Here is a 26775-nt window from a genome sequence, read left to right as displayed (position 1 = left end):
ATATGGCATATTTTTAGTAAATACTATATTTATGCTTTTGTATAATTCAGTATTTTGCGCTTATTTAAACAGCACTAATAATACTGTAATCAAGAAAATACTATGCTCTCTCTTACAAATGCATTTATTTTCAAACCCACTGTGCAGAATGCCGAACGCAAGCACGAGAATGAATAACGGTACGATTTAATTCAAAATGTTCGCACTATTCAAACAACTCATATTTTGTTAAACTCTTATGCCTCAATCTAAGAAAGAAACATTTTAAAGTAAAGCAACTAAGTTTCATAAAATAATAGTACAACTTTTGAAAAATAGTCTCGCATTAAAAGCTAAGGAAAAATGGATTTAAAACTTTGCAGAGCCAAAGCAGACAACTTTTATCCCCCAAAATAGATGGTCTTAAAAAATAAAATGGGTAAATGGTTTTGGAGCAGCGACTGCGACCGCGAGAAGGGATCATTCATACATGGGGCATGGTCGCCGACGCTTTTGGATGGGGAGGGGGGAGGTGGGTGATGACTTATGAGAAAATATGCTTATTGGGGCCTAAGTACCAAAGTTATTTCCCCCCAACACATGAAACTTTAATGCAATGCTCCTCTTTTTATTTTCGTTTGATTTCGTATTGATTTCAGTTTGCTTTACTGCTGCTCTGTTGATTCTGTGTTGTGGATGTCTTATGAAATTTGTTAGATACGCACACTCTAAATTGTACATCATTATTTAATCCTGAAGCAGTTCTAAAACACTGCCCTTCTCCTAACTACTAGTAAACGTTTTCTCTTTTCTCATTTTTGTTTTTTTGTTATATCTCAATTACTCACAGGCCATGCATACAAACATACACGTAAAAAAATAGTGCAAAAATGTATTACTCTTTCTTGTTCTTCTATATGTATAACAAACGGTACGTTTATCGTTTTGCCTGCCTTTGAAATGATAATTGTGTTTTTTTGTATTGTTTCTACAGGCAATGCTCACATTACAATTCGCATAAATATTTTATGAAATAAACATAACATAATAGCAAATAAGTTATTGGAGGATTCAAGAAAATACATATTAATACAATTCTTTTCGATAATGAAACGCTGACCCGATCTAGGCAATATCCTCCATATATATATATATATGAACATATACATTTGTATTTGCAGGGTCCTCAGTATTTTACGTTCTCTATTCGTTTTGGCTAAAATCAAAGCAAAGTGTTCTTGAAACAGGTCCAACAAATAATTGGCTAAAACGTGTGAGGCTCATTAAGCTCAAGCTTTTCCTAAACTTTTCCCTTTTGTTTTTTTATACACATACACTTTTACACTTAAATTCATCAAAGTCTAATTAAAAATATTCCTAAATTCTTAGACGTACAAGAGAAAATATATGCTTATCTAGTTATACTAAGTAAAAAAAAAAAAAAAACTGAAACAGCTGCTACAAAATCCTTTCGCTTCATCCTTACTTTAAGTTGTATCGTTAACTATCGGCTAGCTTAAGTATTTATATATGGTATAATTACATGTATCTTGCCTCATGACGAACGGATTTAAATCCGTGCGCCATACAAAATTTCTAAGCTCCCTAAACTAAGTAGAAATCGACCCTAAAAGTGTGGTGTTTTCTCTGTTTTAGAATTGTGGCTGCTTGTTGGTTGTTGTTAATGTTATTGTTGCTTGTTTGGTATGCGATATAGTGGCTATATCCCCCGGCGTTGATCCTCATCCAGATCCTTTGGGTTACCTGTCCTGGCAATTATTTACAGTATATGGAAATTGACGAGAATTCTTGGCTTTCGCGGCTGCTCCCCCCTTCCACTTTTACTTATACTTCAGTTTTTTTTACTGTTTCAGTTTCTGTTTCAGTTTCAGTTAAGATTTCGATTTCGATTTTGTTGACATCACAGACAGATGGATTGGATGACCCCGCGGGCTCAGTGGTGCCACATGAGCCATCGTTAACTCTTGGCGACAACCTGCTCTGCGCCGGCAGTCACTCCTCCAGTGGTTCCCACTCCAGTTAACTGCTGCTTGCGATCCCACCACTCCTGAATGCTGGACGCCATGCGATGGCGGCGGAAGCGCAGTGATTCGCCGATGCACATGTCCACGAAATCCGACTGCATATCCTGGTCGCCCTTGACCAGATTCATGTGCTCCAGCAACAGGCTGTAGTCGCGGCCGGGTCGCCGAATATCCCGGAAGATCTGGAGTCGCAGTTCAATGTTGTGCAGCCGCGCAGCTTCACGTTGCTCCTCGGTGAAGATGTGCGGCAGGTTCTGTCCCGGTGAGCTCATGCCCCCGTTGTTGTGCGTCGGCGAGGAGCCACAGCTAGAGTTGCTCTTCACCTCCAGTTTGCAGGGGCTGCTGTTGTTGTGGCCCCGGTGGTTGTGATTGTTGCTTAACGCCGAACCGCCAGCTGTTCCAGCGGCGCTGCTGTTGTTATTGTTGTGATGGTTGAGACCACTGGCCCAGTAGTAGTGGGGATTCCCCGCTGCAGTGCTGCCGGCAATTCCCGCTGTCCGTTTCAGGGCATCGAAACTGTTGCCACCCAGCGAGGCATGCTCATCGGACGAGACGCTTCCACTCTCTGTGCTGCCATTGCCATTCAAATTGCTGTTGCTTGCGCCCGCTCCGACCGAGGAGCCACTGCTGGTTCCATTGTGACAGGTCTGCAGTATCCGCGAGATCTCCGAGGCATCGTTGATGTCATTATGGCTGAAGTAGGCGGAACTGGACGATAATCCCGAGGTGCTGGGAGCGGGAGTACTTGTTCCCAGTGGTGATGGAGGTACCAAGGACAATGGAGAAGGTGGTGAGATGGCTGAACTGTGACCGTGGCCATAGCCATTGGCCAAGGGCAGCGATCCCGGCTTGCTGACACCCAGTAGCCCCGCTCCACCACCTCCGGCCGCTCCACCCAAGGAGCTCAGGTTGTCCAACGGCGAGCTCAGGCCACCCAGATTACTGCTGTAGGCCGCATGGGTTGTCAGTCCGTTGAGGGGTACATAGAGAACGCCAGAAGAACTGGCGCTGGAGCTGATGGAACTGCTGCTGCCGGGTGCGACGGCGGAGCAAACTTCGCTGCCATTGCTGGCCGGAATCACAGATGTTGCTGGTGTCGCTGAAACTGCTGGTGATGCTCCAGTTGGCGGTTCGTTGGCTGGAGCCGTACCCGGCAGGGAAGCCCCACCTGGAACTGCTTCCGTTTCCCCCGTTGTCGCATCGTCGCTGATGCCATTGATAAAGTTGTGCACATAGCCATTGAGCGGTGTATCCTGATCGCTGGTCTCCTCCTCGTTGAAATCGAAACTGATGCCCAAGCGATCCGAATGCGACATTGACATCCCAGAATCACTAGACGAGGCCTCCGATGTAGAGCTCACAAAGCTGCTGTTGCTATTGCTGTCGTCGTCGAAACAGCTGGCACTGGGACTGCCATCAGCTCCCATGGAGGAATCGCAGCCGACTATAGATGATGTGGCACCTAGTATTGGTGTTCCTGGTGCACTACCCGTCGTGGAGGAGACTGAGCTGGAGCAGGAAGATCGCGAATCCGTAGATATTCGACGGAATTCAAAGCCACGTGGCAGCGGGCCTGCTTTCCTCTTGCGTCCTCGAGACGTGCCGTCAAGTTTCTTGGAGGATCCGCCACTGCCACCCGCGCCCAGCATTAGTCCTGACATTCCACCGCCCATTCCAGGCATCCCGGGACCGGAGCCACCGCCTGGCGACGAGCCAGGGGACGAGGGGCCCGGTCCAGTGGGCGAACCCGATCCGGAAGGTGAGCCGGGCGGCGCTCCACCCGGTCCATTGCCATTTGGCGACTTCATTGGCGCCACATCGCTCAGATCCGCCTCGTCCACCATCACCATGTGCTTGTCCTTCTTGTACGGATTACCAAACATGTGCTGCCGCACATTCGTCGGCTCGATTTCACGCAGCGGATTGTCCTTGTTCTTGAGGTACTCCTGATAGTTGCCCATCTCGGCGATAGGCAGACAGTGGCCCGAGTCCTTGGCCACCAGCGAGGCGGGTCGCAGGAAGGTCTCACGCATCCTGGCTATTTCCTCCACCAAATCCCGTCGCGGTATATCGAATGGATTCCGATACGACTTGGCCGACGACTGATGCGTCAGCTGCGGCACCACAATCGTATAATTCTCCACGGGCTCTATTTCCGCATGCAACTTGGCAAATATATCCCGCAGCAGTGGATGCCGCACCAAATCCCTTCGCAACGCCGCACCTGTGCAAAGTTTGGCCGTCTCCACTTGGCGATAAGGTGGCTTTGGCTGCTTTAGCTGCTTGTACACTTTCATGCAAAGATTCTCCTGATCCTGCTTGGCCGTGTTCTTAATGTGCTTCAGCTGATTGGCGATCGTGGGCGACAGGTAGTTGTCCACATTCTCCGGCAGCAGGAACTGCAGCAGCTGATACGGAACATTGATGTTGACCAGCGCCTTGCGCAGGAAGGGGCAGTAATACGGCGGTATTGAACGCACATAGGCGTTGAATTTGTACATCAGATCGCTTGGCGGACTCATATTGTACTTGTGGATGAGGTCATGCAGGATGGGCAGCAACGCTGGATAATTGTAAGCCAGTACATAGAGGTGCACCTGGGAAAAGTTGGGCGCCGCTTTCAAGTAGCCAAAGGGCAACTCAAATCCATGCATTCCATTGGTCACAATCACCTGCCAGCACTTGTTCATTTCGCGCTTATTGAGGATCTGCAGCGTCAACGGACAGCCTTCAATCTCGTACTTGTCGACGGGGAAACTGCGCACCAACTGTGGCTCGTCCACCGCCGGCGTCAGGATTTTCAATTTGGGATGTGCGTCGCGAGGCGGCAATGTGATCGCCTTGGAGTCCGGCCAGTAGGGCTCCGGCAGTGGCCAATAGCCGATGGGGAAGGTTTTCTGCGTGATGTGCTTCTGCACGTAGATCATCTTCTTCACCGGCTGGAAGACGATATCGGGCGGCGGACCAGCTCCGGGCGTTAAGGATATTCCCATACCGGATAGCGTGCTCGCCGGCGTCGCTTCGCCAGCGGTAGTGGAAGCAGCCTCCTTGGGCAGCATCGGCTCGAACTGCAGCACCACACCGGGCTGCACCTTTTGGACAAGACTTTCAATGCACTGGTTGAGTACGTAGTGGCTTCGCACTCGATATGACCGTCCGCCCGTGACCTCGCACATCCGCTCGATGGGAGAATCGTCATGCGGCACCTTGCCATCCACACGCTCGTCAATCTTGTTGCCCGGCATGCGGAGGACCAACGAAAACAAACGCTGATCCCAGCGAAATGGCTCCTTGGTGAACTTTGTGCCCGGTATTTGGTTGCTTAGCGGCAGTATGATCTCCTGGTGGACACCGTTGCGGTACGAATAGCGACCGCCGTCCGTAATTACAATAATGACCGATGGCTCCAGGTAAAATGGACACCTGCCCTGTCCGTACGTATCGATGCCCGACTGCATCCGATTCAGGTTCAACAGATCGAACGCGTTGCGCAGCGATTCTCCCATCGAGGTGAGGCCGTGACTCTGCAGGTTCTTCAGTTCGTTCATGAAGGTGGCATGGTTCTCCTTCCACCCAGCTTTTACGTTCGCCGGTGGCTCCTCGAACGTGAGCAACATGTAGCGATCTCCCAGGCAATCCTGCGTCCGCTGGCGATACTTAAGGAACGTCTCCACGGCGCCCTTGGCAATGTCCAGATACGTCTTCTGTACCCCATTCACATACGCCTTCTGGCACATGGACGACGAGGTGTCCACCAGGAAGAGTATGATTGTCATGGCGGTGATTAATCCTGTGCTCTAGTGACCTCCTCTCCCAACCTGCTTTATTTAATATGCGTGGTTGTCGCTTTGTAATCCTAGAAAGAATGGAAAAATGTTTTTAGAATAAGATGCAAATGTTAACATTTTATCTTGTGCAAGGGTTGCAAGACGATATTTATCAGCTGGAATGCTTCAAGTCAAATTTGTCGATACATAATTATGTTAAATAATTATATTACATTTTTTATATATCATAGAGTAAATAAATGTCGGCTTGGCGTTACGCTTCCTTGGCTCTTCTATAACACAAATATTCGTACAAAATCAAATTAAACCATGACGTAATTTAATTCTAATTCAAAACAATGTGAAATCTCACAGAGTGATGCATAAATGTATAATAAGCTGAGTTCCAAGCCCAACAGTTTGGTTATACCAAAACCGAGTAAAAAGTAGCAGCTAATTGCTTTCGGCAAGAAATTACACTGGATCTTGGTTAATTCCAAAATATGTCTATTATTAAAGTTCAAATTAATTATTTAATATTTTGATCCCTTATTTACCGTTATCGGTTCAATTTCGATTGACCAACCGAAAATCGAGCTTTACTTACTTTATCTCTTATCTGTTATCGTTTATCTTATATTTTTCCTCTCTTTCTACTGAGCCCGGGTGCACTTTCTCCCTCTCTCTTTCTCTCCCTCTTCTTGCTGTCTTCTTATTATTTGTGGTTGTTGTTTTTGTAGCTATCTCCCTTTGTGTGTATGAGTGTTTAGGTTTTGTTTACGTTGTTAGCAGCTCTCTTCATCTGCTTGCTGTTTTTGCTGCCGATTCTCTCGCATTTGTTGTTCTTGTCCTGGACTGGATCGATTTGCTCTTTTTCTGCGTTTCGCTGTTCCGCTTTTATGGTACATGTTGCGTGAAACAGCTGACATTTGGACTGGTGAAACAACAACAACAGCGAACTGCGAATGAAAACGAAAAAGAACGAAATGGTAATGAAACAGGCATGCAACTGGTTGTAAAATATCAATAGGTTGCGCATACGCACTGTGCGCAATCGATTTAGAAGCCGCAATATAAATGCATACCGATAATGGAACAACTGCGTAATCACCGTTATCAAACACAAATGCTACACACCACACACTCTGTCGCATAACGCAAGTGCTAATTAAACAACAAAATGGAATCTAATTCCCAGGGGGTCAGCCGTTGGTCCTAGAGGGGGAAATATTTATGTTGGGGAAAATCGCTTTGACACAAATCCAAATCCATTCCACTCACTGGCCATTATTTCTCCTCTTCATTCCGCTCCTTCTAACTCGTTCCTCCTTCTCTTTCTATTGATGCCCCACTACGGAGTCATTCACTCGACGCAACTGCCACCACTACTACGCTCTGCTGGCGTCGCCTAGAGATGACTGCGTGATCCAGGTGGGCGAGACTCGTGAGCAAAGCTTTAACTTTGCCAAAAACTATTCTTAGCCCTTTTACAGAGAAAATGTATCAATGGGAATAATATTCATTTGTAGAAGTTGAAGATAAGATACAAATAATTTAGCATTAATTACAATATAACACAAGGTCATTATTGTGCAGGTGCTATAAGATTTTGTTCTTAAAATGGTTATCTATACTCCTACATACAATATAATTATATCTTTCTGAAATCATCTGAAGCGTACCATACATATTGCGAATTTTTAGTCTACCGATACTCGCTGCTCCTATTACCAAAATAGGTTACTCTCCTTACCATCTCCAGTTGGGGTAAAAGGTAACCGTAAATCTATTACACAATGACAAAGCTCACGATCGTGAGTGTGTGTGCGAGAGAGCACGACCTACGCATCTCTGATGGAGAGCGAAGGAGACGGATGGCCGCAGAAGAAGCGGAGGAGGAGAAAAATGAGAAAGGGGGTTGGGATGTGGATGCCAGGGGGAGGAGAAGGAGGAATGCGATTAACCAAAGCCGGGATAACGATAACGATCACTTAGCGATCGCAGGCTTAACCCACATCCTTACACTTTTAATTAGGACAAGTAAGCCAGTCAGAATGTATGTTTTACCGGGGGAGCCGTAATTGTCTTGAGTTCGAGTGCAAAACATTCAATTTCTAAATAAGAGCGCAAACACACACGACACTCGCGCACATGGACTTGCACACACACACTCGCGGTTTGGTGCATGGTTGCCAGATACCCCCACTTTAAATACGTAAGGAATTGATCGAAAATTACAAGAAATCTTATAAATTGTACTAATTTATCTTGAGCAAAAACACCACAAAGTTCGGATTAAACGAGCGGTGTGTGATTTATCGATGATCTGGCAACCCTGTACCGACGTGTGGGTGGGGTGAGGGTGGCTGCGGGGGACGAGTCGGCCTATTGTGTTCGATGGCAATCCACAAAGTTCACACACACGTTTAAACAAAAATGATAGAGGGCCAAGCACTTCAAGTAATCGAGTTTTTCCGTCTAATTAATCTCAGCGCAGCGATGTTTTGGCCAACAAAATGACACGGCTCTTCGTCGGAATTCACTTATGCAGCCGCGGCAGGGTTGCCAAAGCACGAAAATCGGCGAAAAAATAAACACACTATTTTTTGTTGTTTCGAATAAATAGGGGGCGGCAAAGGGGTGCAGGGCCTTTGATTGGTGGTCATTTTTCATTTGGATGACCTTAATTTGCATGTGATAATGCTGATTAGTGCAGCCCCGTTATCGTCACGGTAATCGTTATCGTCAGAGTTGCAAACACCCGCGCATCGACAGCCCGCCAAAGCTTTCAAATTTAAAAATGTGTGGTCGTGTCTTAAAATTTCGATTATAAGGATCGCATAGTTAATACTTTAAATTTCTCTAAGAAAAAAAATGGGACAACACTCACACATAACTACACCGGCAGCATCATCGAGTAAGAGTTTCCGGGCCAAAAAAAAAATTAAAAGAAAACAAAAACAAAAAAAAACGCACTCACAACAAAAGGAATGTTTCACCTCTTCCCAATACTTGCAATAATTTTCGATTAGCTTCTATATGCCGCGCCACGATTTTTTATTCTGTTATATTTTTACTTTGTGCCAACAGAAATTTATCACCACCGCACGAGAGAGCGAGAACACACACGCACACACACAGCCAGAGTGCGCTCTCTTTCGCTCTGCCGCCGTGGTGCATAAGCGAGAACGACCGACAGACGCGACTAACGGTCGGACCGACCAAACGACCGTCGCTATCGCCGTCCCCCTCTCGCTCGTGGGTTTGTATCGGGGAGTTGTTGCTTACACGCACTCGCACACATACTCTAGCACACTGGCGCCTCGTCACTGTTGTTGCATCGCTGTCGTCCACTCCTGCTCTTCTTCTTCTTTTCTTGTTCGCCTCGCTTCTCTTCGGATTTAACTTTGCTGCCGAGCAAAAACAACACAACACTACCGTTCTCAAAGTTCGAATGATTTGATTCCGTTCCGTCAAATGACGGTGTGGCCAAGTAGCGCCAAATCAGTGAGCCCGTACCGCGGCGATTCGGAAAAGCCATGAGAAGGGGTCGGGAATTATGGATTTGTAAACGTATTAGGAGTTTATAATATTTGCAGCCATATATTTCCTACCATTTTAAAGTAATTTAGAAGTATGCTGCACAGACGACCTTTCATGACAATAATTTAGCGTTATCCATAACATTTACTTGAAATGTAATGGTTAATCCTTCATCAAAATATACAGCATCACAACTATAGTAGTCCCTCGAATGCTTATACTGCATATGTTTTCATTACTATTGAAACCAAAAGATTTTATATTCATAACATTTACATAAAATGTGATGGTTAATAATTGATCAAAATATACAGAATCACAACTACATTAGTCCCTCGAATGCTAATACTGCACTTTAGTTTTCTTAACTATTGAAACCAAAATATTTTATATAAATAACATTTACTTAAGATGTGTTGGTTAATTCGTGATCTAAATAAACAGCATCACAACAATAGTAGTCCCTCGAATGCTAATACTGCACATTTTTTCGTTACTATTGAAACCAAAAGATTTTACTTAAAATGTGATAGTTAATCCTTGATCAAAATATACAACATCACAACTATAGTAGTACCTCGAATGCTAATACTGCATATGTTTTCATTACTATTAAAAACAAAAGATTTTACTTAAAATGTTATGGTTAATTTTTGATCAAAATATACAGCATCACAACTATAGTAGTCCCTCGAATGCTAATACTGTATTTATGTTTTCATTACTGTAGAGTAGATAATACCGATATACTATATCCTATTTAGTTACTAATTAAATAAATTAGTGAGCTAAGAACAAATACATGTGTTATTTGTTACTGCAAAACATTGGACTCGGAGTTCAAGATGACCTAATAAAATATTATTTAATCAGAGTCCACCGTACTCTATCGATAGCGATAACTGTTCACCACACATACAGGTATCGTTATCGAGCAACGAACACATGTTCACTACGTTTTGGCGCGTAAACAAGTAAATAAATAGTATTATTAAAAATAATGCCGGAAAGCCTGATCGCTGGCATTCCGGTGCACTTCCCGTTTGAGCCTTATCCGGTTCAGCGGGCGTACATGGAGAAGGTGATCCAGTGTCTTCGCGATGGCACGAATGGAGTCCTGGAATCGCCAACCGGTACGGGCAAGACGCTAAGTTTGCTGTGCTCATCGTTGGCCTGGATCCGCACAAGGCAATCGGAGCACCAACAGCAGATGGTCAAAATGGAGAAGGCCGATTTTACTGGTCTTGGAGGAGGAGCAGCTGGGGGAGACCTGTCCGAGCTGGCCAAGACCATGGGTCGTGCGAATAACTGGGGCGTGCCCAAGGTCATTTACGCGTCGCGTACCCACTCCCAGTTGACCCAGGCGATGCGGGAACTCAAGAGGACGGCGTACGCCAACATGCGATCCGTGGTACTGGGCTCCCGCGATCAGTTATGCATTCATCCGGAGGTCATGAGGGAGCAGGGGAACTCCAACAAGACCAACATGTGCAAGCTACGGGTGCACTCCAAGACCTGTTCATTTCAAATGCGCGTGGAGTCGCGAAAGGATCATCCAGATCTGCGCGGACCCTCCATCATGGACATTGAGGACCTGGTCAAGGTGGGCCAGCGCCTAAAGATATGTCCCTACTTTGCATCTCGGGAGTTGGTTCCTCAAGCGGATATCACCTTCATGCCCTATAACTATCTACTCGATCCCAAGGCTCGCAAGGCCAACAAAATTGAACTGGGCAACACCATTGTAATTCTGGACGAGGCACACAACATCGAGAAGATCTGCGAGGAGTCCGCTTCGGTGCAGATTAAGTCCTCTGATGTGGCTATGGCCATCGAGGACGTCACGCATATCATGCAAGTCTTTGCGAGCGGCGAGTCGCAAGACATGGGCGGGGATGAGCCAAAAGACTTCACCTTGGATGACCTTACGTTGCTTAAGGAGATGCTGCTCGAGTTTGAGAAGGCCATCGATGCCGTCGTTGTGGAAAACGCCGTCGAAGGAACAACCTTTCCCGCCTCCATGATGTACGAACTGCTTGGCAAGGCGAATGTAAGATGCACTGAATCTTTAAGTATTGTTGAGGCTTACTGAAACTTCCTTTATTTTAGTTCACCTACGGCAACGTTGCCACAATAGTATCCCTGCTGGACAAACTGGTGCAGTACCTCCTTGTGGCCTCCCAGCAGATGACCATCCGCAAGGGCGGCACCTTTACGATGCTCAGCGATCTGCTGACAATTGTGTTTGCCAACAAGGAGGATGTGATGAGCAAGGTGTACGCAAGCTTTAAGGTGCATGTGCAGTTGGAGGAGGTTAAGCAGGGACACGGAAAGCAGCAGGGTGGTAAACAGCACGGTGGTTGGCTGGGCAAGGGAACGATTGCAGCAGCGACTGGCTCAATTAAGGTCGCCAAAATCATCAACTTCTGGTGCTTTAATCCTGGCTTCGGAATGGAACAACTGCTAAACACCCAAGTGCGCAGCGTAATCCTGACGAGCGGCACGCTGGCTCCTCTCAAGCCGCTGATCGCCGAACTTGCTATTCCGGTGGCACAGCATCTGGAGAATCCCCACATCGTCGACCAGTCGCAGGTTTATGTCAAGATCATCGGCACTGGACCCGATCGACAGCAGCTGATATCGAACTACGCGAACCGGTAAGCATTATTCACACCAAAAGCTTATTTGTTTATGGGCAATGCCATGAGTAAATAAACAATTTGGGCCAAACATAAATCACTTCTGTTGCAGGTGAATCATATCATAACTTTACGGAATGCCAACGTATCAATTTCCTAATGTTAAGCAAATGAATTTTAGTAATAAACATACTTTTGGTATCTACCTTCTTTCTTCTTCTGCAGTGATAATCCCAAGTACATCAGCTCCCTGGGACAGACAATTCTGAATGTATCGCGGATAGTACCCGACGGCCTCCTTGTCTTTTTCCCATCGTATCCCATGTTGAACAAGTGCGTGGATGCGTGGCAGGCCAGTGGATTGTGGGCAGACATATCGGTCAAGAAACCGATATTTCTGGAGCCGCGGAGCAAGGATCAGTTCACCAGCACGATGGAGGAGTTCTACCAGGCGATACGCGACTCCAAGGGTGCCGTATTCATGGCTGTTTGTCGCGGCAAAGTCTCCGAAGGTCTGGACTTTGCTGATCGCAATGGCCGGGCGGTGATTATTACGGGTCTGCCATTCCCGCCGCTAAAAGATCCCAAGGTGATACTGAAACGTCGCTATCTGGAGGCGAATAGGACGCGCGAGAATCAGCTGTTAAGTGGTCAGGAATGGTACAATCTAGATGCCACGAGGGCAGTCAATCAAGCCATCGGTCGTGTAATCCGGCATCGCAACGATTATGGTGCCATTCTGCTCTGTGATTCGCGGTTCAAGGACGCCTCCCAGGTCCAGCAGCTGTCCAAATGGATTCGGGGTCACCTGGGCGACCGGCCACAGTGCTCACCCTTTGGTCCCATCGTCCGGGAACTGCGTCAGTTCTTCAAGAATGCCGAGGCCAATGTGAGTCTATGATGTTCTTGAATTTTTCACAATTTGTGATACAATTCTTTCCAATCTTCAGATGAAGCTACCGGACGAGAGGGAAACGGATTCGCCTTTGGAGACCGTCTGCAAGACAGAGAATGAACCCATAGCCGCCATTCCAAAAGTGAAACGGGAGCCTGGTTCCAATGCCACCTTCAAATCGGCCAATGAATCCGCCATGTACGTAACCTGCGATCTAAGATCACGCTTATCAGCTTAATAGATTGCATTGTAATTACTAAATCGGATTTTAGTACGAAAACATTTTAGTCTATGAAGTTTTGAGATTTATAATGGCGAAATCCGATTTCAAAAGGTTTAAGTGAAAAGTTTTAAGCCATTTTCAGTGGTCATTTGCCATCACTGCAAGGGTAAATAAACTTTTGTTTGTCTTTCCTCTTGTATTGACTCTTTGAAATATTTATTATTTTTCTTTGTAGCAAAGTGGAGATGGCCAATTCCATAAAGACATGGACACCCGCCGATTATGCCAGCGCCGCTGGACGAAAACTGGGTGGTGCGGCGCCCAATGCCATGGACTTTATGAGTCGACTCGACTCAAATGTCTCGGTAAACACGAGATTCCCACGAATCTACTTTTACTTTGTGTTTATTTAGTTCCTACGGAATTGTTTTCCCCTTTCTAGAGTATCGATTTTAACTGCTGCATGGATAGTAAAAGTGGCTCCTCTGGCATGGTGAAGATTCACAAGCGGGAGCGAAGCTCGCCGACGCAGCCGGAATCCTCCAGTCAGGTGTCAAAGAAGCGATATAAGCTGGTGGAGAACATCAAGGTGGAGCCAAGCAGTTCGCAAGTTAAGGAGGCACCTGCGGAAAGGGCCGATTTTCTCCGAGAGGTGGGATACATTGGAAATTTCTTTCATACTGCTGTTAATTATATACCTTACATTGCAGCTACGCAGTCTGGTCACCCAGGATCAATTCCGCCGCTTTGGCAAGGCTCTGCTGGAGTATAAAGATGGCACCTATGAGAGCTTTCAGGCCCTGATGGTCATACTCCTGGATGTCCTATCCGCGCCCAAAGTGCGCTACATGCTCGTCGGGATGCGGAAGTACCTAAAGAATGAGCACAAGGACGAGTTCGATCAGAAGGTGGGCAAACTTTAACAAAAGTTTTAGGCATTTATATAAAAGAGTTTTTAAGCTAAGTCATCCCAAGGATATCTTTTTTTCAAATATTTTGACCCTGGCTGTAAATTTTTGTTACTATTTAGTGGGGCGTGTATAATTCTACTAAGACTAGTTATAATACCCGATGCTATGCATTAGTGTACATTAATAATATTCGTATTTCTGTATATTAGTATTAAAAATTATACATTAATCATGATATTGTTTATTAATTTGTGGGAAAATATGAGGCCTTATTAAATGCAAATGTAGTTACTCCAAATCGTTTACAAACGAATTTCGCTTTCCGTTTCCCCAATCTGTTTACTTATTTACCGCTCAAGGTGGATTTAAGTCAACAGTTTACCTTTATTGGAAATTTAAAACCACGCTCATCAAAACTTCGATTTCGTTTGCTGATAAGCTGATGAGCTTTAATAAGCTTTCAATCAAATCAAAGGTGAATGGAACAGGGTGCTTAAAACTCTTGAAATCTTACAACTCTTATTTAAATGCAACCTCAATTTGCCTAATTATATGTAGGTACGTATAAATATTTTGTTAAAGTTTAAGCATGTTCTTGTCTTGATTTTTTTAACTTAAACATGAAATTCTTTATTTTTATAAGCTATATATGTATGTATATATGTGTATATGTTTTTCGCATTTATTTTTGAATCCATCGCTTGGGGACATACATTTTAGAGTTGGCAGCTTGCTTGGTAACAAATCTGCGAAACGCAGCCAGCGCAGAACGCATCCAATAAGTTCATTGCCAAACGGGCCGAGACCCTATAATGCACATCCACATGGCCATCGGCTGGCGCAACCGAGTCCGAAAACTGAGACCGAGTGCAACGAGAATGCGGGTCCGAGAGGCTCCGACTTCGGACTTGGGGAGGCACTCGCGTGGCAACAATCGTCCAGGGCGCACGGCACACACGCAGAGCTGCCGGAGGAGATAGCCCATTGCTGTTGGGGCCAGAGTCGTACCTCCGATCCAAGTGCAGGCCCGCAAAAGACCCGTTCCCGATCCATCCGCCTCATTAAATTTCCGCCGCTTTGATTGGGGCACGCAGTAAGTCGATTGCAATTGCCGTAGCCTTTGACTTGCTGCTCGTTTGCTGCTGTTTACTGCTCGCTATTTGCAACAAGTAATAAGGGTGGGTTGGGGGTGGCTGGGTGCTCGGCCCACGCAGCGACCTTGGCCTGGTTTAGGCACTTGCCTTAATTGCATTTTGTCGTCATCGCAGCGCACATGGTGGAGGAGATTGGCTGCCAGAGACAGACGGGCATTGTGGTCGCCATGCCCAGCCAGGTTGCATCGAGTACCGGAACTCCAGCCCCATCCGCCGGCGGCATTCACCACCAGCAACAGCAGCAGCAGCAACAACACCACCAGCAGCAGCAGCAGCAGCAACACCAACAGCAACACCTTCAGCAGCAACAGCAGCACCAGCAGCAGCATCAGCAGCAACACCACCAGCAGCAACAGCAGCAGCAGCATCAACAACTCGCCAGCAACATGAGCCTGCTGACCGTCAAAGGTGGTCGTTACCTTTGGACAGATCGGGAGCTATTGATGCACCTCCAGAACTACACGCCTCTGATCCTTCTCATCGATTTCGTGGAGAAGACCCGAACCAAGCGCTTTTATGAGAGCTCCGAGCGCTATGAGATACTCATGCTGGTCTTCATCATGCGCAAGGGAGCGCCGTTCTGCGAGAACAAGCGCTTTCCAGCGGAGTACTGGGTTAATTTGTCGGTGGGACCAATTGCCGAGGCTTTTGACCGACTGCAGGCAGCCATCGATATACCGGATCCCCAGCTGCCGATCCACATGAGCGTCACGGATTTGACCAGTTGGAAGCAAATGTTCGACCTGGCCATGCTGGATATACGGCGTTTTGCGTACTACACCGATCCCTTGCAGCTGGCCGATGCGGGCGTCTTTAACCGGATCACCTTTGAGCAGCGATTCGGAATGCAATGGCAGGAGTAATGGGAATTGATGCAAGTTAGGCAGAATATATTCACGGGAAACAGCATGTAATCACACCATCAGCACCAACACACTTTCCCACATTGGGATGGATCATGGGAAAGGCTACTATATAAATCTGAATGAAAGCATTTAGTTAAGTATAAATAGAAGGCACTAGAGTAACCGATCCATCCAATCCCACATAGACAGAGTTATTTGTTGCGTTAATGTCCCTGCATAGCGAAATCTACTGTGCCTTCTCCAAAACTTCTGATCCTTCTGCATTCCTTGGCAATCCTTCAACTTCATCTCTCCTTCGACTCCTCAAATGTATCTGTAATACAAGCGACGTAGGACCCAAAATGCTTTAATGGAAATAAACGTTAGTTACTGTTCAAACGCCTATTTATCTTTGTAAAATTGCGATACATTCACAACTCGCATAACGCACTATAAAAATAGAACTATGTACACTATGAAACTACGCCTATGTTCCTAATTCGACTTCAAAGAGATCCTTGGCAGTCCCATTTCCAGGGATCACCCAGTCATCCTGCCTCATGGCTGCCGCTTAGGAACGCGATCCCGGTCAAAGATGCCCAGCAGCTTACCACGAGTCATCTCCTTTGCCTCACGCAGTCCCAGCTGGTAAATTTCATCATGCATTGACTTTATATTCTCGATCAGCTGCTCGGGAGTGAGCTGGGCTAGTTCTGAAAAAACAAAAGTATGTAATGAATATGCCGCAATACATATATATACACAATATATATACATACGATTGATTTTGGCCATGTCCTCCATTGTCAGATTGTTGGCGTAGTCCGTGCTGCGCGTGTAGATCGGCGTGTCGCTCATGGTGAGGAACTCGTCCATTCCGGGAACTGGACCAAAAGAAACGAAAAGTAGGCGTTAAAAATGGCGCCAACTTCTGGGTGCTCACGTTGTCTACACTCACATCGCTCCGGCCATTGGACAGGCGAGGGGCGCAGCGTTTCCATGGAGATAAGCTCGTCCTCCGGCGTTACCGCCTGCTCCTTGCCATCCGGGTTCTTCTCTTCGGCCGATAACCTGCTCCTACTGGCCGCTGAAGCCTTCTCCACTTCCTCGTCCGCTGCTTTCAGAATGGTTTCTACAAGAAAATCTCGTTGTATTACACCTTTCGGGTTGTTTTAATATTCACTCACCTGTGGAATATAAATCCGTAGTTGCCTCTGCGTTGCTCATCGCTGAAAATTTTTAAAAACTCCCAAAACGAATAAAAAGAACACAGAAAGATGCACAAAAAATCCGTGGGCTAATCACTTGCCACCTCGTTAAAAGAAAGCAAAGCGTTGCCATTTTTAACAATGACTATCGAAGACTATCGATTAACCGCCAGGCCAGTGCTATAAAGCACCAGGAAGTATAAAACAACTTATATTTTTGGTAAACAAAGAACTGTTGTTGTTGCTTTTCCTGGTTTTATTTTTAGAATTTAAAAATAAATTGCAAAACAATGAGGAAATTAGCGAGCCTTGGATTCATTTCAAATTGAGAGTGAAGAGCAGGCGTCTTAGCAAAGCAATGGGACCCTCCCGCGACCTCTATCGTGCTCTCTTTTCCGCTCACGGTCGCTTAACGGCGCATAGAGACAACTCTGCGCGAGGTCGCCTACTCTCATTCGCTCTCGCGCGCAAACGGCACTTGGCACACTTTGCACAGTGGCGCCAAAAAGTATGTGCCCGCAAAAAGCACATGTGCTGTGCTGCAGTTGTGCGAAACAAGAAGAGACAGATGTCTAGCCAGTTATTAAATTCAACACTTTTAAAAGTAGGTTGATTTTAAAATCTGAATCTTAGTTTCTTGTTAATACCCAATTGACGCAGTGGCTGGTTAAGCTTTAGATACTTATTGGGGGCGATTGGTCACACTGTTCGCCTGCGCACACTTTTGGTCGCCACTGTGTTACCATGCGCGCTCCCACTTTCTTTCAGTTTTTCAGTCGCTGCTCCGCTCTCACTCGGTCCACAAGCACTCACACGCACACACACATACACCCGCGCTCACCTGTTCCGCCGGCCCGCCACCCCCTCTCTCGACCTTACTGCGACCGCTCCCGTTCCGTTTCGTTATTTTTTTTTTCGTTTCGATTCAGTTGCCGTTTTAACTTCGCCGCGCGAGAAGCGGAATCTTTTGTTAGTCCGCTCGTGGAAAATCGGGAAAATACTGCAGTGCCGCTGCACTGCTGCAACTCGTACCTTTCGCTTCGTTTGGCGCCAAATTTCGAATCGCATATCCGCTGGCGGATTGAATTGCACCAAAGTTGATCTTGCTCCACGTTTGCATCCCACCCACCTACCATCACCCCTCCCCCTGACAGTGCCCCCACGTACGCACAGCCCCCCAAACCCCCATCCCCCCGCTCGACGACTCCCATGGCAGCTAGCAAACTCCATTGCGGCAAGCAATTGACAGCCACACATTCACATTTCGATGCGACATGTGCGAAAATCAGGGCCTTTTACTTTGACCTGGACAACACGTTGATTCCCACCCGAGCCGGCGATTCCAAGGCGATCAGAAAGGTGAGCTATGTTAACCAAGCCAAACGGAAACAGCCTCCCTGTGTCTCTGTCTCCCCACCTGCCCCAATCCGTTGGCGTTTCTTCCGTTTCTTTTCCAGAGGGGTGAAAGTGCGCAGCAGGCGGGCGGAGCAGCTAGAAAATTTTCCACTGCAGCCCGCCCGTTGTTACGTAGTCGAAAAACCCGGACGCTCGGCTGATAGCACGCGCCCGAAATTCGATTGTTTATTTGCGTTCCGTACCGATTTCCTTTCCCTTCCCTTCCCTTCCTTTTACATCCCCCAACCCCAACGCCTCCCCACCCAAAAGAAAAACTCTGAGTGCACTCGACAAGGTCTTAACTTAAATATAACCACGGGTACATGCACTCTAGAAGGCTGTCAGCGCGATAAAACCAACAAAGAACCAGCATTACGTTGGAAATTGGGAATCTTGGGTTTTTCGAAATGCCCAAAGGCACTTTACAGGATCTTATCATAGGCGCATTATCATTATACGTGCACTCCAGGCGGTTAACGATTGCAAAAAAGTCGTAAATCGGGGAACTTGGGTTCAACAAAAGTTAAAAGGAGCGTCTTTAAAGGATCACCATGCCATAATTAAAGGATAAATGCTTAAACTTATCCGGCCAACTGTTAGTTTATGAAATCAATGGTTTCTTTTGAAATATAAACTGCCGACTACAATTGAATGGCACACCGAGAAGCTAAAGGTTAAGTGATGATAATAGGTAGCACTTCACAATAGGTACATACATATAAGAACATTCAGAGGTCATTGACATCATTTATTACAGAGATCCTTTCTGTAGTTGAGTCTATTTGCGTCTGTCTTGAAAGGTTAAACTTTATTTTAGCAATCTTATCTTATTTCCACTTTCCCTTCAAGAGAGAAAGGTATTCTTGAAAATGTGTTCTATGTCACGTACATTTACTTATTTTTTGCATTCCAGATTATATCGTTATCTATTAAACTGCGCCAATTTAGATAGTTAACTTCATTATCACGTTCACGTTTCAATATGCCATGTTTGAAGGCCTTTAATAAGACAGTTCAGTTTCTTTATTCAGTTGCTTTCAATTGTTAGCGGGCGGAGCCACACCCATTTATATTTCGGAACTCATGTTCATAGTAGTATTTATGTATATGTGGCAATTCGCAGGGACTCCAACTTGATTTTTACTATTGAAATGACTTTTATTATATTAGATCGGGTCGTTAAGCCGGAAAATAGATAACCAATGGAAATTTTCAAGCTATCATTGCAACCATAACATATAGTATACATATATACATATAATATTACTCATGCGACATGTGTGCCGGCGGCAATTGCAGTTTGATGATCAATTCCCAGATAGTACGACGATGCTATAACGATTACGGCATTACGTTCGATTAATCAATTGGCTTAGATTTGATCGAATGATTGGGTTTGACAATCTGACGCTTAATTGAGAACTTTATGGACGTAATAGTTTTGATTGCAGATTGTAGACATAGGTTTTTAATTGCTTTTATTAATCTCAACTTCACGTTAGCCAAAGTTTTGACTTTGTTTTAACAGTTCTTACAGCGTGAGAGTTCTTAACTTATCACGTCGTTAATTCGTCATGGCGTATTTATAGTTTTATCGCTACTAAGGTTTTTATGACATTATCATATCAACCAAACACACGGGTTAAGCTTATTTATATATATATATTTTAAAATTTATGTAACGTAATCACACAAATTGCCACAATTACCCATTTCGTTCTCAGCTCGCGGATGTTCTAGAGAGTCAGTACCAGTTCAGCAAAGATGATGCCACTCAGGCCACCCAAAACTTTCTAAAGGCCTTCCGCCGTTGTCCGGACAACTCGCAAACATCGCTGGACTCGTGGCGCACTCACCTGTGGCGCGAATCCCTTCCAGCTCGCCACAAGCACCTGGCGGAGCAGATCTATCCCAAGTGGCTGAAGCTGCGGTATCGCTACCTAGCCGTGCCCGCTGATTATGTCCAGCTGCTGCTGCGAATGCGCCAGGCGGGCTACGCCCTGGCCCTCATCACCAACGGACCGTCGAACGCCCAGTGGGAGAAGGTGGCCGAGCTGAATGTGCGCGGCTACTTCGACTGCGTGCTGGTCTCATCGGATCTGCCATGGGAGAAACCGCATCCGGAGATCTTCTATGCCGCCTGCAACTTTCTCAATGTCAAGCCGCAGGAGTGCGTCATGATCGGCGACAAACTGGAGACCGACATTAAGGTGGGTCTGGGCTATTCACAAATGTACTCGCAACCAACTGACCAATCTCTCTTTTAGGGCGGTCACTTGGCCCAGCTGGGTCTCACCTTCTGGACGCCACTGAGCAATAGCAGCTCGGCAGCACAATCCCTGCTGGATGTGGAGTACAAGCCGCACGTTAAGTTGGGCAGCCTGCTGGAGATGTACAAGTACTTTCCGCGCCTCAACGCCGTCGCCCTGCCGGAGACGCCGTCGACCTCCAGAAGACGTGGCAGCCACATGAGTCCCACTGGCCAGGGCTCCGGCAGCGGTAGCAGCTCCAGCGCCAGTTGCGTGCCGGGTGCTGGCCATGGATACCATCACCACCACCAGCACCAGCAGCTGCAGCAGCATCATCATCATCAGAGGCAGTGGCTCTATCGACGAGGCGTTTCACTTCCAGCCATGGATTGCTCCAATAGCGAGGCGGAGAACAGCTGCGACAGTTTTCTGTAGGCAGAGCAGAGGACCTAGGGGATCTAGGTGATCGAGAGGATCTATACGGATCGATACGGATCGAGAGATTGTTGAAAAATGTACCTTCAGTTTACAAAACTATAGCTAAAGAGGATTGAGGATCGTAGAACGGGTGTAATATTCACGGATGGACGATGGACGATGGAGAGCCAGGAGAATTGGAAACGAATGCAGGAATTTAAAGTTCAACTATTAGCGGGAGGAGCCCGGAAGCACGGTGAATCTCGATATCTGCCATTAGACTAAAATTAAGGCTAGCAAACAGCATCGGAGCACACAAACAAACTACAGCAAACAAGTACATGGAACAAACGAAACAAATAGAAAAACAAATGAGGAGGACAGGAACCAAAGCATTGCTTTGAAAGCAACCAAATGTATTTTTCTAAGCGAATTTTCTGTCACATATTTTGTAAATTGATATAACACGCAACTGAAAGTACGTCAAGGTAAACGTAAAACGCGACAAAGAAAAAAAAATAAGAAAAAAGTAAAAACGATACAGTAAAGCAGAAAAAAACCTCAACACGAACCTCTTTCAGACTCTGATGAATGATGATGAAAAACAAAAAAAAAAAAACAAAATGCAAAATACAAAAGAAACGACACGAATAACCGAATCACCCACAAATCTGTAGTTATGGTGTTATGGCGATGATGGATGTACGTGAACGTTAACTATTGTCTTAGTCGTAGCCTTTAGTCGGGTATTGTAATCGCGGCCTCTCGAAGCTGTGGGCCCACACTGTTGGCAAATTGTTATTTGCAACCACCACCACCTCCTCCCCATTTACCCACCACACTCCACCCCGCCCTATGCCACGCCCCAGACCCGCCCACAAGCCCCAGGTTGTTCAGCACCCACGCGAAAAGCATCGTTGATGATATATGTAGATGGCTCATATGCCGGAGCACTGTTGATCATTGGAAATGGAAAATAAATGACACCGCAAAACGCAAAACTCCTAGTTTCTTTAATCCGTGGGATTACCATACCTTGTGCCCTCTGAACTGGGATAACTGGGATTATAGTGGATCAAGCTGAGAGTTTTGCCCTCCAGCCCACAGAAGTTGCAACTTGTTGGCATCTCTTTCTAAAGCGTGTAGTTATCCAGTTGGAGTTGAAATGAAAGCAATGTTTGGATTTCATCATAGTAAAATAAGCTTGATTTGTTTTTATTTATTTGTGGGGATCTTGTTGTTTATGGACTACAAATACGCTATACGGTAAAATGGTATATCGCTTGCAGAATCAGCAAATAAAAGTTATAACCAACATTGAATCTTTCGCAGATTAATGCTAACGTCAACTGGCTGTATAATTGTTTCTTCACACATATACCATACATACATATACACACGGTTATACATATACATATATAATTATAATCAAAGTCACGTACACGTAAAAAAAATAGTTCGGTTACAAATGACACGTTTTGAAAAAAAGTTTTATCGAAAAACGAAACACTTTCACGCGATACCGAGGCATTTTGAATATTCGGCTGGCTAGCTAGGCTTGCACTTGGCTTTACTTAAGTTTGTTATTTACGCATTACGCTTTTAGTTTCTTTTACAAAAGAGCACTTTTCAGACTACAAAATACCCTAAGAACCCGTTTACTGAAAATGGATTATACATAGATAATGGACATAAAATGAATAAGAAAACGTAACGTAATATAACATGGAGTAGTTGTAGTTGTAGTTGTAGTTCTTTTGCAGAGGTTGTTATTATCGTAGTAGTTAATAGCAGGTGCTGCCGTCGTCGTAGTATAGTAGTATTTATCGTTCTTGTAAAGCATTGTACAACATTGTTATCCGCTTAAGTGTTAATCCGATGGTTCACCCATCCTACGTCCTACGCCCATCTCACTCCCGGATTGGCCGTGTTAGTCGCTCTGGCTGCCTCGTCGTTTAGTTGCGCGTCGCATTGGCCGCATATATCTCCATCTCCTCGATCTTTTTCCTGCGCTTCGTCAGCAGCGGATTGTTCGACTTGTCCAGCGCCTTGATTTGCATCTGAGGAATAAAAAAGGCCAATTAACAATTTATTTTTCAGAGTATCAAACTAATCAAAGCATTCCCGTTAGTTCTTATAATTAGTGACTTGGCAGTTCACGACTGGAACAAAACAGGGCTAAGAGGCAGTCTACTTGCTAATTGCTTAAGCATATTAAAATTGAAATTTATTTTCCCATTGTATAAACAAAACACTGCACACAATATATGGTGAAAAGCAAATGCGTAATGTTATATAATAGAATGGAAAAATTCAGACTCGCATCGAGATTTATCCTGCAGACAAAACAATGGCAAGATACATTGGCCTACATTGTCATGTTAGCCATGCGGATGACCCACCTGATCGTAATCCACGCGCATAGTGGCCAGCGAGCGCATCATCTCCTCCTGCACCTCCGGCCAGGTTTCCTCGCTCTCCTTCAGCATGCGACCCGTGCAGAGCGGTGTCTGTGGTACGGCATTGTACTGGGCAATCCAGTTGTTGCGAATGACGTCCTGGATGCGCAGACGCTTGCTGGGATCCACGTTCAGCATGCCCTTGATCAGGTCCTTTGCCGCTGGGCTCACATTCGTCCACTCCGGATCGGGAAAGTCATACTGGCCGGTGCGAATGCGCTTCTTCATGCCGGGCGAAATGGCCAGGCCATGGTTGCTGTAGAACGGCGGGAATCCGCACATTATGATGTACATCACCACGCCCAGCGACCAGATGTCGCAGCTCTTGTCGTACTTCTCCGGGCCCAGGACTTCAGGAGCTGCAAAATGAACATTATCATTAAAATGGCAAGGGAACTACGCAGAAGTAACAAATACTTATTTAGCAGTGGAATGAGAACTAAATCCCCCGATATATTCGCAACCTTACTTTCCGTTTTATTGCAAATTAAGTCGGTCGCACTTTTGCAACGAGATTGAGAACAAGGCTGAATTGATTTATAGAAATTATAGAGAAAGTTCACTCAATAAGTTATGTGAGACGGGTGCAAGTAAAAAACCTCTGGTAAGCTACCTAAAAACTCATTTTACTATCAGCTGTGTGGTGTATAATTAAGTCAATAATTCAAATGCCCGTCATGCAGTTTCCGGCCCCAAAATGCCATGCCATAGTTTAGCGTAGGTAAACAGCGGATTTTAACAATTATAGAGAAATTTTTTGTTAACTAGCAACTAGCTGATGATGACAATTCCTTCGAAAGGCACTAACCCACGTAATAAGGAGTGTAGCAGGGCGTCTGCAGCTTGTCATTGCTGAATGTCTCCTTGGCGAAGCCAAAGTCCGTCAGTTTTAGGATCGCATTCGGTTGAGAGGTGGTGTACAGCAAGTTCTCCGGCTTGAGATCGCGGTGTGCAATGTCGCGACTGTGCAGATAGTCTACCGCCGAGCAGATCTCGTGCATTATCTGGGCCGCCTCCCGTTCCGTGAAGGCGCCATCGGCCTTGTCCTGGATCCTCTGGAAGAGTTCGCCGCCCTCCATGCACTCCATGACCACCAGAAGGCACTTCCTGCCGCTATAGGTGTTCTCGTAGACATCGATAATGTTCACAATGTGCCGGCATCCGCTGAGTCGCCAATGCAGATCTACCTCGCGACGCGCCTTCTCATTGTCCAGCAGCACCTTGAGGGCATAGTTCTGTTTGGTGCGGCGGTGGGTGCACTGCACCACCTTTCCATTGATCCCCAGGCCCAGTACCGTGTCCGAGATCTCGTACTCGTCCACCAGAGGTGTGGTCTTCGGTTGCCGTTGGTTTTGCAGCGAAAGCATTCTGGAATCGGCTGATCTCTAACTGAAAAAATAGGGGGATATATATATATAGTCAGTTAAGTTTGATGATCAGGCGTCTGAATTGTATGCATTTAAATCATTTTAAAGTCTTGTTTTAATACTAAATAATACAATTATAATTCCATGCCTAACTAACTTTGTACTTGTGCAATTAAACAAAGTCTTAAATAATTAATTTATTTCGAGGCGCTTCTTTTCATTTTAATGGCGAATGGCAAGCCAATTTTGGTTAACAATTTATGGGCAACTTATTTGCTTAACGATTTACGCGTTCATTGAGGGTCGGGCCTCTTGGGGAACAATAAATTATATTTAATTATTATCTTTCGTAAAACCCATTGTTGCTATAAATGTAAAGTTCAGTTAAGATGGGTGTATATCAATTGGGCCTTTTAATTACGTGCTATATAGTCTGCCGTGGGAATTATAAGGGGATTCCCGCACTACTTTTCCACTGCTTCTTTAGAAAGTAAATCCCTGGATAACAATAATAAAACTAATTAGGCGGAAGTACATCGAGAAAAATGTGTTTATTTGTTGATTTAATTAACTGGTTGGATCGAGAAATATAGTAAAGATCTATATGGAGTGTATATTGTTCTTCGGCGTGTACGAAGCGAGAATAAGAAGTGCGCTATTCAGTTCTCCAGCCTTAAATACAGAATATGGAGATCCGAGAACCTCGAAGAGCTTCGATCTCGACTCGATTCAAATTGCATGCAAATGAACTTACAGAAAGGCAGAAAAAACAAATATCAAAAAAAAATCTGGGGGCGGAGGAAGTGGGGTGGGGTGGCTAGTTAAGCCCACAGTCGCTGCATATTTTCGTGGTTTCTTTTTCTTTCTGTTTTTCCGGGGAAAAAACGTTATACAATGTTTTTTTTTTTTTTATAACGGGGAAAACAGGAAAACGATGGTAATTGCATATGTTGGACGCGTTATCGGTAATCGCTAATATCGATACACGGCTGTGGGCTAAGTGCATTTGTGTGCGTGCCGCACTGCTGATGAAATAATTGGTACATTCGGTTTTTGTTTATTTCGAGCACATTACGCATTGGCGGAGAATAAAACTACTGTTTTTTTAGCTTCCCGTAAAATTGGTTAATTAACGCGTTGGTTTATTTTACTGTCCACATGCACACACACCGCACTCACACCGAGAAGCCCGCGCACGCACACAGACACACACTGTCGAACGTCCATACAAATGCAAACAATGCGTCATGTTTTCCCACTGTTTAACTAGTATTTCCTAGCTTTCTGGTTTTCACTGTACACGCCAGTACGTTTTTTTTATCTTGTTATCGCTTTTCGATCGTTTTCAGGTGGCCCAGATTTTTCCTGGCCACGCGCAGCGATTTTATCTTATCCGCCCGGATATATATCCCGCATTATCACCTGCTGTTCAGCTGATCGTATTTACCTTTCGGATATTTATTTTAGCGTGCTATGTAACGGAACGAAAAAAAAAGAACAACTACACAACCAGGGAATTTATTTGTAAATGCTTCGCGGTGTGACCAGGCGGCACTGAATGGAAAATACTATACTATAATTCCACTGCAATGCACAAATCTTAGTATGCCAGTCATAAGGCTTGTTCGATATTTAAAAATCGATTAGATTGATCGAGTGCACAATAACGGTAAGGTTTT

General features: G+C 45.4%; 6 protein-coding genes and 1 long non-coding RNA gene across 15 annotated transcripts; 3 read left to right on the top strand and 4 right to left on the bottom strand.

Annotated features, from left to right (window-relative positions):
- Positions 1-604: 604 nt before the first annotated feature.
- LOC6524110 (integrator complex subunit 6) lies at positions 605-9290 on the bottom strand. 8 transcript variants are annotated; one of them, XM_002099938.4, is made up of 4 exons: positions 7073-7271; positions 6877-7006; positions 6399-6750; positions 605-5880 (listed from the first exon to the last, which is right to left on the bottom strand). In XM_002099938.4, the coding sequence occupies exon 4, from the start codon at positions 5798-5800 to the stop codon at positions 1958-1960; it is 3843 nt and encodes a 1280-aa protein (XP_002099974.1). In that variant the 5' UTR covers positions 5801-5880; positions 6399-6750; positions 6877-7006; positions 7073-7271; the 3' UTR covers positions 605-1957. The 8 variants fall into 8 exon arrangements, with proteins under 8 accessions (XP_002099974.1, XP_015045499.1, XP_015045500.1 ...); XM_015190013.3 differs by lacking the exons at positions 6877-7006; positions 7073-7271 and adding an exon at positions 8682-9290; XM_015190014.3 differs by lacking the exons at positions 6877-7006; positions 7073-7271 and adding an exon at positions 8772-9290.
- A 979-nt stretch (positions 9291-10269) lies between these two features.
- On the top strand, positions 10270-14231 carry LOC6524109 (regulator of telomere elongation helicase 1 homolog). Its single transcript, XM_002099937.4, has 7 exons — positions 10270-11384; positions 11444-11991; positions 12199-12862; positions 12924-13066; positions 13327-13456; positions 13534-13743; positions 13802-14231. The coding sequence occupies exons 1-7, from the start codon at positions 10335-10337 to the stop codon at positions 14012-14014; spliced, it is 2958 nt and encodes a 985-aa protein (XP_002099973.1). The 5' UTR covers positions 10270-10334; the 3' UTR covers positions 14015-14231.
- LOC120321102 lies at positions 13479-14656 on the bottom strand. Its single transcript, XR_005560655.2, has 2 exons — positions 14385-14656; positions 13479-13963 (listed from the first exon to the last, which is right to left on the bottom strand). It is a non-coding gene; the product is annotated as an uncharacterized LOC120321102 (long non-coding RNA).
- A 159-nt stretch (positions 14657-14815) lies between these two features.
- Positions 14816-16400, top strand: LOC6524108 (general transcriptional corepressor trfA). Of its 2 annotated transcripts, none has more exons than XM_002099936.3 (2): positions 14816-15171; positions 15271-16400. In XM_002099936.3, exon 2 carries the CDS (start codon positions 15276-15278, stop codon positions 16017-16019), a length of 744 nt encoding a protein of 247 aa, XP_002099972.1. In that variant the 5' UTR covers positions 14816-15171; positions 15271-15275; the 3' UTR covers positions 16020-16400. The 2 variants fall into 2 exon arrangements, with proteins under 2 accessions (XP_002099972.1, XP_015045498.1); XM_015190012.3 differs by having other exon boundaries at positions 14840-15095.
- Positions 16389-17346, bottom strand: LOC6524107 (protein lin-52 homolog). Its single transcript, XM_002099935.3, has 4 exons — positions 17189-17346; positions 16960-17133; positions 16781-16885; positions 16389-16714 (listed from the first exon to the last, which is right to left on the bottom strand). Exons 1-4 carry the CDS (start codon positions 17226-17228, stop codon positions 16560-16562), a joined length of 474 nt encoding a protein of 157 aa, XP_002099971.1. The 5' UTR covers positions 17229-17346; the 3' UTR covers positions 16389-16559.
- Positions 17347-17999: 653 nt separating this feature from the next.
- On the top strand, positions 18000-22271 carry LOC6524106 (N-acylneuraminate-9-phosphatase). Its single transcript, XM_002099934.3, has 3 exons — positions 18000-18568; positions 20329-20814; positions 20872-22271. Exons 1-3 carry the CDS (start codon positions 18419-18421, stop codon positions 21286-21288), a joined length of 1053 nt encoding a protein of 350 aa, XP_002099970.1. The 5' UTR covers positions 18000-18418; the 3' UTR covers positions 21289-22271.
- A 182-nt stretch (positions 22272-22453) lies between these two features.
- LOC6524105 (MAP kinase-activated protein kinase 2) lies at positions 22454-26692 on the bottom strand. Its single transcript, XM_015190011.3, has 4 exons — positions 26544-26692; positions 24538-25118; positions 23673-24088; positions 22454-23330 (listed from the first exon to the last, which is right to left on the bottom strand). The coding sequence occupies exons 2-4, from the start codon at positions 25094-25096 to the stop codon at positions 23226-23228; spliced, it is 1080 nt and encodes a 359-aa protein (XP_015045497.1). The 5' UTR covers positions 25097-25118; positions 26544-26692; the 3' UTR covers positions 22454-23225.
- Between the last annotated feature and the right edge of the window lie 83 nt (positions 26693-26775).

This window comes from Drosophila yakuba, chromosome X (assembly GCF_016746365.2).
Source record: "Drosophila yakuba strain Tai18E2 chromosome X, Prin_Dyak_Tai18E2_2.1, whole genome shotgun sequence".
In the NCBI taxonomy this organism is placed as follows: Eukaryota; Metazoa; Arthropoda; class Insecta; order Diptera; family Drosophilidae; genus Drosophila; species Drosophila yakuba.
Note: the sequence above shows the minus strand (reverse complement) of the source record. Positions and strands in the feature narration are given on the sequence as shown.

Coding starts and splice junctions, on each gene's coding strand:
- LOC6524109 (XM_002099937.4), top strand. CDS start 10,335: ATGCCGGAAAGCCTGATCGCTGGCATTCCGGTGCACTTCCCGTTTGAG. Junction 11,385..11,443: donor AACTGCTTGGCAAGGCGAAT/GTAAGATGCACT, acceptor CCTTTATTTTAG/TTCACCTACGGCAACGTTGC. Junction 13,067..13,326: donor TCGGCCAATGAATCCGCCAT/GTACGTAACCTG, acceptor TTTTCTTTGTAG/CAAAGTGGAGATGGCCAATT.
- LOC6524108 (XM_002099936.3), top strand. CDS start 15,276: ATGGTGGAGGAGATTGGCTGCCAGAGACAGACGGGCATTGTGGTCGCC.
- LOC6524107 (XM_002099935.3), bottom strand. CDS start 17,228: ATGAGCAACGCAGAGGCAACTACGGATTTATATTCCACAG. Junction 17,134..17,188: donor TACGGATTTATATTCCACAG/GTGAGTGAATAT, acceptor ATTTTCTTGTAG/AAACCATTCTGAAAGCAGCG. Junction 16,886..16,959: donor TGTCCAATGGCCGGAGCGAT/GTGAGTGTAGAC, acceptor CTTTTGGTCCAG/TTCCCGGAATGGACGAGTTC.
- LOC6524110 (XM_015190013.3), bottom strand. CDS start 5,800: ATGACAATCATACTCTTCCTGGTGGACACCTCGTCGTCCATGTGCCAG.
- LOC6524106 (XM_002099934.3), top strand. CDS start 18,419: ATGGCAGCTAGCAAACTCCATTGCGGCAAGCAATTGACAGCCACACAT. Junction 18,569..20,328: donor ATTCCAAGGCGATCAGAAAG/GTGAGCTATGTT, acceptor TTTCGTTCTCAG/CTCGCGGATGTTCTAGAGAG. Junction 20,815..20,871: donor AACTGGAGACCGACATTAAG/GTGGGTCTGGGC, acceptor TCTCTCTTTTAG/GGCGGTCACTTGGCCCAGCT.
- LOC6524105 (XM_015190011.3), bottom strand. CDS start 25,096: ATGCTTTCGCTGCAAAACCAACGGCAACCGAAGACCACACCTCTGGTG. Junction 24,089..24,537: donor CTACACTCCTTATTACGTGG/GTTAGTGCCTTT, acceptor TTCATTTTGCAG/CTCCTGAAGTCCTGGGCCCG. Junction 23,331..23,672: donor TGCGCGTGGATTACGATCAG/GTGGGTCATCCG, acceptor TTTATTCCTCAG/ATGCAAATCAAGGCGCTGGA.